At 36.8% G+C, this 14,632-nt stretch overlaps 1 protein-coding gene across 2 annotated transcripts in view; it reads left to right on the top strand.

The window, feature by feature from the left end:
* BTBD9 (BTB domain containing 9) overlaps nucleotides 1-8,185 on the top strand; it is a 147,591-nt gene extending 139,406 nt beyond the window's left edge. For both annotated transcript variants that reach the window (XM_083349341.1, XM_083349342.1), the window contains exon 11: nucleotides 6,376-8,185. In XM_083349341.1, the coding sequence (XP_083205467.1) occupies nucleotides 6,376-6,543 (168 nt within the window). In that variant the 3' untranslated portion in view covers nucleotides 6,544-8,185. The remainder of the gene's footprint in view (nucleotides 1-6,375) is intronic.
* Nucleotides 8,186-14,632: the final 6,447 nt, after the last annotated feature.

Below are 14,632 nucleotides of genomic sequence, written 5' to 3'. Positions count from 1 at the left end.
TGCTATTGTTATTCCTGTGCTTGCACACCCAGTACACCTTCCTTCTCTGGTCTTCTGAAGCTTGCAGCATTTGCACTGTAGCACAACAGCCCTTAGTCCCAACTTGCATGCAGCCTCCGTCAGGCCTTCCCAGTATTCCTCACGCCCTGTTGTTGCTTATCAGGGAGTCCCTCCATTTCCCATTTATCATCTTATGTGATTTGGGGTTACTACAACAACCAGAACTGCCTAGATTGCTGTTGCTAAGTAATGTGGTCACATCACACCATGCTTTAGGACCACATTGCTTATTGATGGCAGTCATGGTCCCAATTGCTATCTGTAACTGAAGGACTACCAGATTGTTACTTAAAGTTGCAGGAGTAAATAAGATGGCTTTTAAATTGATTAGAGAAATAAATAGCACTGAATATGACATTTCAAGCCATAAATACTTTAGGGCTAAAATTCCTGGAAGACTTCAGATAATAAACATAATTCAGCATTAATATGGGTGTTATTTTCAAATATGCTTGCTGATATCAGAGATACAGCTTATGGGTTGATATTTTATCTGAGAGAGAAAATTGTGCTTTGGGGGTGCTGGTTTTCAGTGTATTGGTTTGAAATAGATATTTTCAACTGATTATTTTATGTGATTAGTGTTTTCTTTGTGTTTATTAGGATATGTTTTGTTGTGATAATTTTATTACATTTAGTTAGTTATTTGAGAAGTTATTATTACCTGCCTAGGGCAGGATCATTTTGGAAAGGAATTGCTAATATATTAAATACTAAAATTGTGCCGAAGCAGATTTAATATTGATTGTGCAACTTTTCCCATGAAAAGAACTCTGTTTGAGATAATTGATCAATTCAGTGAAATTCAATTCCCCAATTGTGATAGTTAGAAAAATGGCAGCAGCTGTTGTTAAAAAAAAGTGAAAATTGTATTTTGCAAAGTGTCTTCAAAGCAACAGATCCACACATTTGGAAATGAGAAATCACTCAGATAATTGAAGGAAGAGCTGTAATGTAAATATAGATAGAACTCTGGAAGTATATGGCAAAGTAACAGCTGAACAAAATAATGAATAAATGAAAAATCTCTGAGGACTTTGACAGTAGGAACTTCTTCCTTTCTCTTTTTCTTTGCTTTTATTCTATGTTTATATTACTTTATCAGTAAGAAGATATTAGAATCTAAGTGATCATTAACAATAAGCATCCCTTCCCCAGTTAAAATTTAGTTACAAGAGCATCCTGTAATAGGAACGTTTTCCTTGTGCTATTTCTCTAATGAATATGAGGATCCAGGCAGAAATGGGATAACAAAAATAGCATATTCAGGCAGCTCTTGAGGCCAAAATATATCAAAGTCAGATATATGATGATTCACATTTCTGAGTAATTGAACAGCCCATTGCTATTGGACTTTAATAAAGCATCTTCAGTTACACATTCTTTTGAACAATCAAACATCATGTCTAAAGGTGTACTGGTTTCATATTTATGGTCAGGCTTCTGGATTGTGATGTAGAGCATACAGAGACTGTATGAAGCAGGGGCTAGTAATTATTTGAATATGTCTGGTCATTGTTCAGTGACACTTTAAAAAGCTACTTGGATTTTTGGCTGCAGCAAAGATGAGAAAACAAGTATTCTAATGCTTAAAAAAGTGATGTTACATCAGTTATTTGTTTTTGGCCCTTTAGAACTCAGATAAAATCATAACAAAAATTCCTATTACTATTAAAAGAGGGCTGGAAATAATATTTCCACAATCCACAGATAGAAATAAAGTGACAGTTATGGTCAAGGTATTTGCTGGGTTTTTTTTAAAGTGCTTGGATAATATTTACTCATTTCCAGTGTTATTTTGTGAAATTAATTGACATTAACTATCAGATCAAACAAATGTTTTTAAAAAAACGTTTTACAGAAGAAGATTACAAATTAGTGTCATTGCAATGATTCCTTCTGGTGCTTTACAAGAGATTTACTTGTATTTTAAACCATAAGCAGAAAGACGGTAAGATATAAGATATTATTAGCTAATCTGTTTCTGTATTGGTTTAAAAGGGGGAAACTATTTTCTAAAAAATTCAGCATCTTCCTCATCAATCTAAAGCAAAAGTCCAAGTAGCAATTTATCTAAAGTCAGAATTGTTATAATTGTTAGTCATAAAAGTGTATTACATATTTTCCCCCTCGGGTGATAATATTATTCAACTAGAAGTATTTTAACCACTTTTTCTAATTCACATTCAAGTGGTATTAACCAAATTTCAAGTTTGGTTAATACCACCAGTGGCACAAAAGTACTTCAAGTCTTTATAATCTCACTCCAAGGGCACATAATATCCAGATGTCTTTTCCAAAAATATATAGAACAAATAGAAATCTAAACTATATTTTTAAGTCTTTGACAAATGATCTCTTACAGAATATATCTGTTGTCAACGAAGAGCCTGAGAGATAATTTTCAAAGCTTTTGTTCAATGGCATGATCAGAGAATTACTGGAATTCAGTTTTTTTCAGTGAGCTAAATGAATAGATGTGCTTCACATACTATTTAAAGTCTTACAGAGGAGATCAAGTTGAAACAGTGAATCTGAAGCGCCAACCAGCTACTGAATTCACAGAGCTCAGATGTGCAAAACACCATCTATTTTATTTCAAAGTAGGCACAAAGGTAAAAGGGGGCAAGTTTCTATCATGCTGTGTCAGATAATTAAAGCTGGTTAAATGTCTTTCCATACAGTGTTCTAGGTTGAAGGGGTTTTTGCATACATTTGATGTTGCTTATTAAAACATATTTGCATTTGATTAAAATAAATCAAATTTTGTTTTTGTTTTCATTCAAAATACTACTACTTTTGACCAGAGCAGATACATAGTTTAGTTTTAGTTTAGTTTTATTAAATTTTTATACCGCCCTTCTCCCGAGGGACTCAGGGCGGTGAACAGGGCATATGATAAAAATACAAAACTACAAAAGTTAAAATAGAATTAAATTAATGCCCAAGATAAAACTATAAAATATACAAATATTTAAAACCCAAATTAACTCCCCATCAGGCCAGGCCAGCTTGTTCAAACAGGTGGGTCTTTAACCCGCGTCGGAAGGAGCGGAGATCCGGTGCCATCCGGAGCTCCACCGGCAGTTGATTCCACAAAGCCGGGGCGCCCACAGAGAAGGCCCTCCCCCTGGGGGCCACCAGCCGGCATTCTCTGACTGGAGGCACCCTGAGGAGGCCCTCTCTGTGGGAACGCACAGGGCGGAGGGGAGTTGACGCCGGCAGCAGGTGGTCCCCGAGGTATTCCGGACCCATGCCATGTAGGGACTTAAAAACCATCACTAAGACCTTGAACCTCACCCGGAAGACAACTGGTAACCAATGTAGCTTGCGGAGCAAAGGTGTAACATGGGAGTACCGGGAAACTCCCAAGACAACTCTCGCGGCCGCATTCTGTACCAGTTGGAGCCTCCGAGTGGTCTTCAAGGGAAGCCCCATGTAGAGAGCATTACAGTAGTCAAGGCGAGAGGTCACGAGCGCATGAATGACCGTACACAGGGCATCCCGGTCCAGATAGGGCCGCAACTGGCGCACCAGGTGAACCTGGGAGAAAGCCCCCCTAGTCACAGCTGCTACATGATCTTCCAAAGTAAGTCGTGAATCTAGGAGGACTCCCAAGTTGCGAGCCCTATCCACAGGGGGTAACAGCTCACCCCCCATAGAAAGAGATGGAACATTTTGAATGTCCCGGGATGCCGGAATGTACAGCCACTCAGTCTTGTCCGGGTTGAGTTGAAGTCTGTTCCTCCCCATCCAGATAGTGTAGAAATTGCTACTTTGCAGATGGGGATAAAGATTATTATATCATGGAATACAATTATCCATCTGCCATAGGCTGGTGGTGATTATATCAACCATAAATTAAACCTTTAAAGAGTTCAGGTTTTTTTTAAAAAAATACACTTATTTATATAGTACGTACTACTCTTTTGAACATTTCTTGTTTCAGAGAACATTTTCCACATTTAAAGAGAGTAGTAACAAAGATACCTTACCAAGAATATTAGGGATCGCTAAATTATCATTCTCTGCTTCATAAATCTGCTTGAATTCAACTATTGACACTGTTGCCATACATGGTTTGGAGCCTTCCGTACTGGGGAACAAAGAATTTTGAAGTTTTGGGTTTTTTTCGTATAGTGCCTCACATTAGACCTGTCAAATACGTATAAGTCTTTATTGGATAAAGCGTTGATATCATGTCGAGCTTTCTCAGAGTTGCTGCCAGCTTTATAAGTAGGCTGTAAAACCACAGCTATGAAATATAAGAAATTATGTTTTTGCAGCCCAATATTGATTTATTCTTAGAAATTCAGTTTGGATAATGAATTAAAGTGCAATTTATGTCTGCCACAATGACCTAATTTTTCTATCAAAATTAAATAAATAATTGAGACAGCAAAAAATATAGCAAATTAAAACAATATTTTAAAACTTACAAAATCTATAATTTTATTATGAAAATTAAAGACAAAGCACCAGCAATCAGAAAAATATTGTAAGTAGTCGCATCTGGAAAAATCTGATGGGAAAAAAAAGTATCAGTTGTTTATGACCAAGTCAGTAATTGTGAAATTCAGCCAACTTTGTATGATTTCTTGATATCACTATAGCAAAGGAAATAGCCATGAGGGAACATTAGAAATTGTGATCACGTGGCCACAGCTTGCTGTGACGTTGTAATTGTGAGCTGGGCACTAAATGCTCAGATTGTAATCATATGAACACAACAATGCTGCACAGCCAGAACTTGGAGGACAGGTTGTAACTACCACTTGTTTAGCACGGTTGTTTGAACAGTCGCTAAATGCATGGTCATTACACGAGGACCTCCTTTATTCACTTAGGCTTTTGTGACTTATAGTCCGCTTCATCGCATTTAGGGAATATAGCCCCGAGATATTGATAAGAAAATTACTTTTTCCTCAAATAATGGTGAAAAGGTTCTCATATAAATTGAAAAGAAGAAGCTGCTGAAAACAAATTAATGACTGCAGACATTGGTGCTGGAAAATGTGGATGTTTTTGAAGATTAGACTTAAAAGAGAGCATTTAGCACTTTACTTCATAACTTTTGCTTGCTTCATAACCATCCAGTTTTCTTCCCTTCCTTTGATATTTCCCTCTGATTCTATCACTATCTTGCTTTTTTTTCTGTTTCCAGAAGTAAGGAGAAGAATGGCTATGTGCTTGTAGCTTTATGTATGTCAGTGTGAATTTTCTGTGTGTAGTTATGATTGGAATATGTGCCGGGAAATTAATTTTATAAAGGAAGTGGTTTATTGTATGGCAATTGATTTTAATCAATTGGGATTCTTTCCATGTGTTATTATTTTTCTTGTCCTATACTGTTTTGGACACTGTTTTTTTTACAGTTCTATGTAGACACATACAAATAGGTTGTATGTACATTTTTATTGTTCAGGGAGAAAAAGATCATGATTATTTCTAGATAGAAGTGGCCCCCTTAGGTTAACAAGTTGGTAAACTTGGCATTGCACAAGTTTGTATTTGTTTATTTGGTCTTTTTGTTTTTCTAATGGATCATCTTAAATTCAGAATGATCCTTCTAGATCAGACATGTCAAACACAAGGCCCGTGGGCCAGATACGGCCCGCAAAGTGGTTTCATGTGGCCCGCAAAGCCATCCTGGAAACAGTGAGGGAACGGCCCTCACTGCCTTGGCCCTGGCCCAGAGACCCTCCTTCCGCCAGAGACCCTCAGATCTGTCCCACTCCTGCCCAGGCCCTCATAGGCACCCTTGATGCAAACGATGTAGAGCTGGCCACGCCCACCCAGCAGGCCATACGCACTCTAGCCACGCCCACCCAGTAGGCCACTCCCACCCTGGCCATACCCACTCGGCCCCTTGAGGGCAACCACAATGCTGATGCGGCCCTCAATGAAATTGAGTTTGACACCCCTGTTCTAGATACTGAGGCTGTGCAGCAGTTCTGAAGAGAAGAAGGTTTGCAGGAGTGCCTTATATGGCACTTTGTCCTAAAGAATTGCAGTTTAATCCTGGGGAAAGTTATGTTTTATTTAAAGAGCTGCCGGTAAATGCTATATACATGCTCATACGGCCCTGGAACATTTTTTTTCTCATCAAAATGAAAGTGCTGCATAACCATATATTAAATTACATATTGCTGTTGTGGGAAGGAAGCAAATATGACCCATAGTCCATGGAGATGGAATTAAATAAATTAAGTCGTTTAGTCTTTCTATATGTTCCATGTTTATGCTCAATGCAAGTCATTTAGATCTACCTATGCTTGTAGCTTCCTTTTAGTAATTTAAGTTTCTCTCTTTCAGGTATTTCATTGTGTACATTTTGAATGTCCATCCCAAAACACTGTACAGAAGGAAGAGACTAGTGAAGAAGATGCTGGCCCAGGTGGACAGCACCTGGCAACCTGCTCGCCTCAAGCTTCAAGCACCAGTTCTGTGCATTCCCTCCCAGGATCTGTTTCATATCCATAATTGCAGCAGCTTTTTAAGAGAATGGAGAAGAACTTTTGAAATCTCAGTGCCACAAAAACATTATTCACTTATAATCTGCAAGCACCTCTTCATTCTCTGAATGAACTTTTCAAGGGGATCATAGCATCAAGCAGCTAAAGGTGCTTCAATTTATAAGGCTGCCCAGAGACAAAACTGGGCCCCCACATTGCACTTTCCACTGATTAAAATCAGAAGTATGGGCGGGAGAAAATAGTCTTTCTCATCAAGTTCCCTGTTTGTACCCTACCTCTTTAAACCAAGCCAAATCAGATATAGCAGAAAGAAGCAAAAATACATCATTTTGTTATATAAATAGATTGTGTGTATCATATCCAAAATATTATTACATGTGCTTGTAAAAGGAGTATTAAAAATGAATCTTTTTTGAGATGTTTATTAAAAAAAACTATGGAAAACACTTTTTATTTAACTTATTCTTAATCCATATCCTTTGTAAATTATAAACCATTTTCACATTGTGTATATATTTATACAGCTAAACTTCTTTCCTTGTTTTCCTCCCCCACCCCAATCATATTCTGATAAAACATTCCCTTCTCTATTATGGCATATGAGGTAACTCCACTTGACAGATACATCTATCTGATTGTGGGGCATCTAATAATCTTACTCCATTACTCTGTTTGACAGAGAAAAACCCTTAAAGAAGTTGTGCATAAAACAATTCAATCCAGGTATACGATGTTGGAATTCTTAACTATTTGACATGATGTATATATAAAATTGTCACTTTTTATCCCTGATTACCTTGTCCCCCAAGAAGAGAGATAGTTAAAAAATATTAAACTGTGCTTTAATTCCTGGAGCAGGGATCGATATATATTTTCAAACATTTCTTTTCTTGGAAAAACAATTTCTTTTTCTTTGTTTTCTTTTTTCTTTTTTTACAAATATTGCAGATAAGTTTCATGTGTGGGAATACATTGATAGCAATTTATATTTGGGCTACCAGGTCCAGGCTGCAAAAAACTGACATCACTAGATGGCATTAATGAGTTCTTATCTGCATCTGTTTTCTGCCATCTAATGGTCATTCCACACTTTGCACTCCAAAGCTACTAGTAAATATTTTACTGAAATGTTAGTTTTTAAAAGCACAATAATACTCTAATATGGTGTTAAAGGAAATCCTTCTGAGAATCTTTTGATAAAATTGTCATAAGTATAGACTGAATTTTATGGTTGGATTTGATTTGCATTTGAGTAATTTGCATTCAAGCAGTAGCTATCCTTTGTACTTTAATCAGATTGTTGGTTTGATTATTCTAAAAATGTTCGCATTAGCATTTCTATTTTTTCTGCCTCTTTTCTCGCCGGGGGTGTGTGTGTAAAAAAAAACCCTATACATTTGCACATAACCATCAATGCCATTTATTCATCCTGTTAGGAAATGAAATGCATTTGTAATGAAATTTGTGATCCTGGAGAATATTGTTAATTATTTTTTAATTTATGTGAAATAATTTGGTGCAAATTGTTTTGAATATGGTGATCTATAAATAACTTTGCAATAGTTCAATGTAAGTACTTGCATTCTGCTAAAAGCTGTTTATAATAAAACAGAAGAAGTAGATCACAATTATGATTGCAGATCAATAAACTAAAAAGAAGCTTTTTATCTGCTATTATATAAACCAATCTGGCAAGGGAATTGCAGTATGAAATACAATACCAACATATGTGTTTAGTTAAAGAATGAACAGCCCAGCAATAATTTGACAACCATACAGGCTGGAAAGGGAAACCTTTTGATATATCTGTGAATGGGCAATTGTGTGTCTGTCCAAAAACAAAAGGAGTAATAGAGTTCTTGATGCTTTCTAAGCTTGGTTGTTTGCTTGCAAACATTTCCTTACCCAACTAAGTAACAATCAATTTGAGTCCTTTAATGTCACCTACTTGGGTAATTAAATATCTGTAATCAACCAAGTTCAGAGAGCACCAAATACTTCACAGTTCAACCCCAAACTACAAATAATCTCTTCTATTGGAAGGGATAATACCTATCCTGTTAATGCATGTAGATAAATATCATATATTGTTAAAATTGGACAATATCTGTGAGACTCAAGTAATGCTAGTCTCAAGGAACCCAAATATTAAAACCAGGAGGGAGTGATGATTATCATAGTCACACTAGAAATTTCTTTGGTGAAGTGTAGTGAATAGGTGTGAAATAGATTGTTAACAGCAACAGCAATCAAACTGATTCTGAACTAGGAGCTTTCCAATCGATTTAAAGTCCTAAAGCTACAAATATTTCTTTCATTTTCCTCTTCAGTAGAATTTTTATCTTAGAAACAAGCCTTCTTATGAAGACAATATTTATTTTATTTATTTTATTTTAATTCCATTTATATCCCGCCCTTCTCCGAAGACTCAGGGCGGCTTACAAGCTTAGCAGTAGCCTTCATTCTATGTATATGCCTGCTTATTAGGGCTTTCGCCCCCCCCAAGCGGCATTATTACAAAGTCAGCTTAATTGCCCCCAACAATCTGGGTCCTCATTTTACCTACCTCGGAAGGATGGAAGGCTGAGTCAACCTTGAGCCTGGTGGGATGCGAACCTGCACTAATGGCAGGCAGCTGGTGTTACTTAAGGAGGCATTAGCCCACTGCTCCACCAAGGCTCTATAATATGAGATATAGCTATTAAAAAAGTACTGCTTTCTCACTCCAGCAACACAAGTTTCTTATGTATGATTTAGAGATAGAGATAGAGCTTAAGGATAGGCTGCAAGATAGTCCTAATCACTTTACAAAGCAGAAATGCATTTATTTGATTTATATTCTGTATTTTCTCCACACCGATACTCATTATGGCTAGCACTACCTTATCTGATCAGAACCATCATTCTCAGATTGAGTTTGGCTTCATTTAGTCTGGCTTTCCTTGAATCTCGATCTGTGAAACTTTAAGAAAGTCTTGCGTTAGTTATTCACCTTATGAAATTGCCCATGAAAAGTGGCAATATCACATTTTCAGAAAAGTGAGGCGAGAAAAAAAAGCTTTTCACATTGGATCTTTAATCTTTCCACTTCAATTCAGTACGAAGACAGAAGCAAACCTATAAAGTTATATTGATTCTTATCATTATGGATGCTTTTACATGACTCCCAAATTCTCTAATTATTTTCTATAGCCTCACAACATAAGCATTTCTTTTAAGGAATGATGTAATAAGGTACAGCATTCTCAGCAGACAGTTCCCACTAAAATGTATGCAGCTTGCATTACACCAATCTATGCTTTTAAGAATGGATACGTTTACCCTATCTATATGCCTTTTCAATTGTGATTTTCACTGATACAAGTTATTTCATCTGTGAGCAGATGGCTTATGCCCCCACACACATGCAGCATCTTCAGAGGGAAAAAACAATTACTGCATATTTTCACTTAAAACTAGAAAAGCTTTTAAAGTCTATATCCATAATGGAATGTTTTATTCCATATTCAAACTGCTTTTTTGAAAACTTCCCACAATTCTATTTTTTTACCAGTTTGGTTACTGAGCAAGAGAGTTTTCCCACAGATGAAAACCTCTTAACTGTTTACAAGAGCTCATATAAGTGCAAGCTGCTGTTAAATGTAATTAGAATAATGAATTATGGAAGTGTCATGGTTCATTTTTCTGGAAATTTAGTTTCAAATAGTGCTTTCATCCCCACGGTATTATCTTTATCAGAGATTGAAGAGCTATATTTTCTTTAAAGAAAATGTCATCAGTAAGTACTCTAGATAATATGTATTTAAATTTCTAGAAATATGTGGGACAAGAAAAGTGGCCTTTAAAAATGGCTAAGAAAACGTATTTCTTTAGCTTGAGCAGAAATTAGTCAATTCTCTTGTTTAGCCATACTTAAGTTATTCAACAAAGCACAGGGGGAAAAACATTTGTTTTAATGGTATGTGATTTAAAGAAGAAAAACTATAAATGCATGCCTGCTTTAGTCTAAACAATTGTGATTTTTCCCCCTCATGGTTGTAGACATTTAGTAGCATCTGCTTATTTCTTTTTCCCAAGCTTCCAACTCTAAACAGCAAACACATACACTGAGCTCACTGTGGATTAAGCTCTGAAAACAAGTATGCTGAAGCCATTTTATGTTTTATATTTAAAAGATAATAACAATATGGAGTGGATCAGTAGGGACTTCAGGAACCCAGCCAAGCACAGAGCAATAATGAAATTAAACAAAGCCCTAAAATATCAGCAACAGTATAAAAGAACCAGGAAAAACATTCACAAGTTAGAAAACCAAAATTAAACCTGCCAACATGATAAAAATGTACAGGTAGTCCTCAGGTTATGACTGCAGTTGGGACCCATATTTCCATCACTAAATGATGCGATCATAGACAGAGCAAGATATCATATGACCACATCAGTTAGCAATGGCAATCTTGGCTGTCCCTATTGCTGCCATAATCCCAGGATTGTTTGGGGGTTAAGAAGGAAGAGGAAGGAGTCCCAAGCAAGTATGTGGGGGATACAGTCAGGTTGGTAGGAGCCACAGGTAAGTTGGGAATGACTGCAGGTGGGTGCTATGATGTATGGCTGAGTCAACGGAGACAGTAAGTGGGCCAGTGCATACTATGGAGCACAGGTGAACAAGGGGATTTTGCAGATGCACATGCAATATATATGAGAAGAAAGAGACTTGAGAATCAGTAAAAGTCCTTTGAGACTTCTAATCTCTCTCATCATGGAAGAACCACTCTGTCTATCTTGGGCTAAGGGAGTGTCAACAAAGGATGTATTTTTCTTGTCCAGACTGAGCTTCAGTTTGTTCATCCTCATCCAGTCCATTAGTCTAGCATACACATAGCCTCATCTGGCTTGCATAGAAAGCAAAATAGAGTTGCTTGCAAGGTACATTCCTGAAAATGGTCCTGAAAATGGCCTATGTATAGCAGACTTTTTTTTTAAAAGGCAGAAGATGAATGGAACAAAATAGAAATTTTTGAACACTACACCTTATGGAATTCTGAGAGCTGTAAACCATACATCTTAAAATTAGTGAGGTTGATACACAGTGCTGTAGATCAATTGGGGTGAATTAACAGGAGCTGAACATCCTGTGTGTTTCTTAATGGAAGATAATTTTAAAACAATGAGCAAGATTGCTTCTGTGCCAGAACCCAATTCTTTGACTTTCAGATTTCATTCTACAATTGGAATACACAAAATGCCGTTTACAACTTAGAAAAAGACAACATCAGAAATCACAGTTACTTTTTATATTTCTCTCATGTGATTCTGATGAATGAACAGTGGTTGCAGGTAGGAAGGAAAAGCAAATATGGACCTAGAAAGTTTTTTTAAAAAAAATATCTTATTCAACTTGGAAACAAGATCTTTATTATGAAGTTTAGGCTTGCTGGATTTTTTTCAGCTCTTTTAATCCAGTATTTGGCTATTTTAGTATAAAGTATCCAAGGTTTTCTGAGGATTGTTTCTGACAAAGATCTGTTTCAAGGTTGAAATATATAGCCTTCATATCAAACATTGATGTCTACCAATATTAGTTCCAAGGCCTCTTATTTTCTGTTTGGAGGCTTTTATTCTTTTCTTTTTTCCTAACAGTGAAACACTATTTAGTTTCTTTTTCAGCATGTCATAATAAAATAACTAGATAGCACTGAAAGTACATACATTGATTTGAGGAAAAATAAGTTCTCTAATCTGTCTCATATGCTGATTTATACCTATTGACTAACATACGAGGTGAATATAGAGGAGAGATAAATGGCATTGCCTGCTACTTTGTGTTTGGCACATGTACATATCTATTTTGATATCTGAGTTCCCAATTCACTTTTGTCAGGAGAAACCTTGAAACACAGGAAGATGTGTCACTGAAGAAGGTCATGAGGACTGGGAGCAATGTTTATCAAACTATCTTGACACTTCTCATCTGGATGTGTTCCCACGGCAGCCCACTTCAGCCATTGAACAAACAGATATATGACTGGAGATTCAGAAACAGGCACTCATCCCTTTCCAAAAATACACATATTTTTTTCTGAACCAGATCAGAAATCATGTCTCCTTTTAATTCTTTATTTATTAGGTTCACAGATTCAGAAGTCCTTCAGAAGTTCATAGTGCCCTATACAGCATTACATACTCTCATTTTTGCCTACAATAACTGTCTAACATTGGTCGGGCTGAGTGATTAGTTCAAAGTCATCCAGTAAGCTTCCATGGCATGACATGAATCTGGTTGGTCCACCACATTAACTGAAATCCCCCACTGCAGTGAATCTCTAATGGACAAAATTTTGTCTAAAAAACTATACAGTGAAAAGCAGTTTTTGAAAAATATTCAACTACCTTTACGGAACAAGGTTTCTGAAAATTAGAAACCCTATGCATATAAAGTAAATTTGATGCAACAGTAGTTGATACAATCTTCAACAAAGAATGTTTCCATTTTTCAGATAATTTGAGACTTGACCAATTTCTTGCTAAACTTTCATGTGATAAAACTGCTAATGACTCTCCTAGACCCCCATTAACCTATAGGAAAATCTGATCTGATGAACTGTAATGGAATCATGATTTGTTTGTTTGTGATTAATTGTGATAAAATTTAATGCCCATTATAATTGGTATGTGGGACGCGGTGGCTCAGTGGGTTAGGACGCTGAGCTTGTCGATCAGAAGGTCGGCAGTTTGGCGGGTCGAATCCCGAGTGCCGCGTAACAGAGTGAGCGCCTGTTACTTGTCCCAGCTTCTGCCAACCTAGCAGTTCGAAAGCACGTAAAAATGCAAGTAGAAAAATAGGGACCACTACAGTGGGAAGGTAACAGCGTTCCGTGCGCCTTTGGCGTCTAGTCATGCCAGCCACATGACCACGGAGACGTCCTTGGACAAGTGCTGGCTCTTCGGCTTTGAAACGGAGATGAGCACCGGCCCCTAGAGTTGGAAACGACTAGCACGCATGTGCAGGGGAACCTTTACCTTTACCTTATAATTGGTAAATAACATCATTATAAACATTAAACAATACCAGAATCTGTATATGCAATCCTGATTGTGATTCATTGAAATGTTCTGGTATGAGAGTTTAAGATAAATCTTCAAAAATGGGCATTTCCAATATTTTGAACGAATGTGATCTAAAAAGTTTTTTTAAAGAACCACCATCTCCTGCTCTTTCATTTAGTGATGTAGCATAATAAAAATATCATTAGTGCACAATCACTAAGTGATCTGAAAAGAATCGTCCTAGTAGTTGATCTGAAAACTATGTAAAGTATTTACTATGTAAAATAATACAACAATCAGATATTCATCTACATTGTGAGGGTTTGTTGTGGAACAGCATGTCATAAACATGTCTGATGGTGGCTTTGTAATGAACCCAAGGAAAAGCATCATTAGTTGTGGAACTTGCTTGGGGAGATCTGAGGAACAGGGCTCAAAAATGTCAAGATTGTTGTTGCAACGTCAAGAACTGAAACTCCGTCACTCTGTTTTTAATGTACATATTAAAAAGAGGTAGAGCTTTGTGTTTTGTGTCTTCCATCTTCACTTTTTTTTGCACTTCCCTCCCCAATGGATACCCCTCTGTTATCTTGTTTCAACAGTTACCGCTAGTGCTGTCGATGTTTGGAGAATGATTTGTTTGAGGTGCTGTCAACCTTGCACAAATGTTACTCATTCATTAATGTATAAGATTTAAAAATACCCAGTTCTTTATGATTCTGCGTGCTATATACAATAAAAACCAGAACAATCAACAGTAACAAGAAGATGCATTTAGAAATACCATATAAAAATGGAACCAAAATATGTCAAACAAAATCTTACAGGGGTTCACAGATTATTCTGTCCCCAAACCTGTGAAAAATAACCAAGTTTTCATTGTTTTGTGGATACCTCTTCGAGAGGCATTGCAAATATCTCTGGAAAAATATTCACTACCATAGGCAAGACATGTCTCTGAGGATCCAATAGATGACCCTGTTTAATAGACAGGAGTTGAAGTAGACCCTTCTGCCAGATCTTCCAGATGGGCAGACACAAGTGGAGGT

Source organism: Vipera ursinii (genome assembly GCF_947247035.1).
Source record: "Vipera ursinii genome assembly, chromosome: 1".
In the NCBI taxonomy this organism is placed as follows: Eukaryota; Metazoa; Chordata; class Lepidosauria; order Squamata; family Viperidae; genus Vipera; species Vipera ursinii.
Note: the sequence above shows the minus strand (reverse complement) of the source record. Positions and strands in the feature narration are given on the sequence as shown.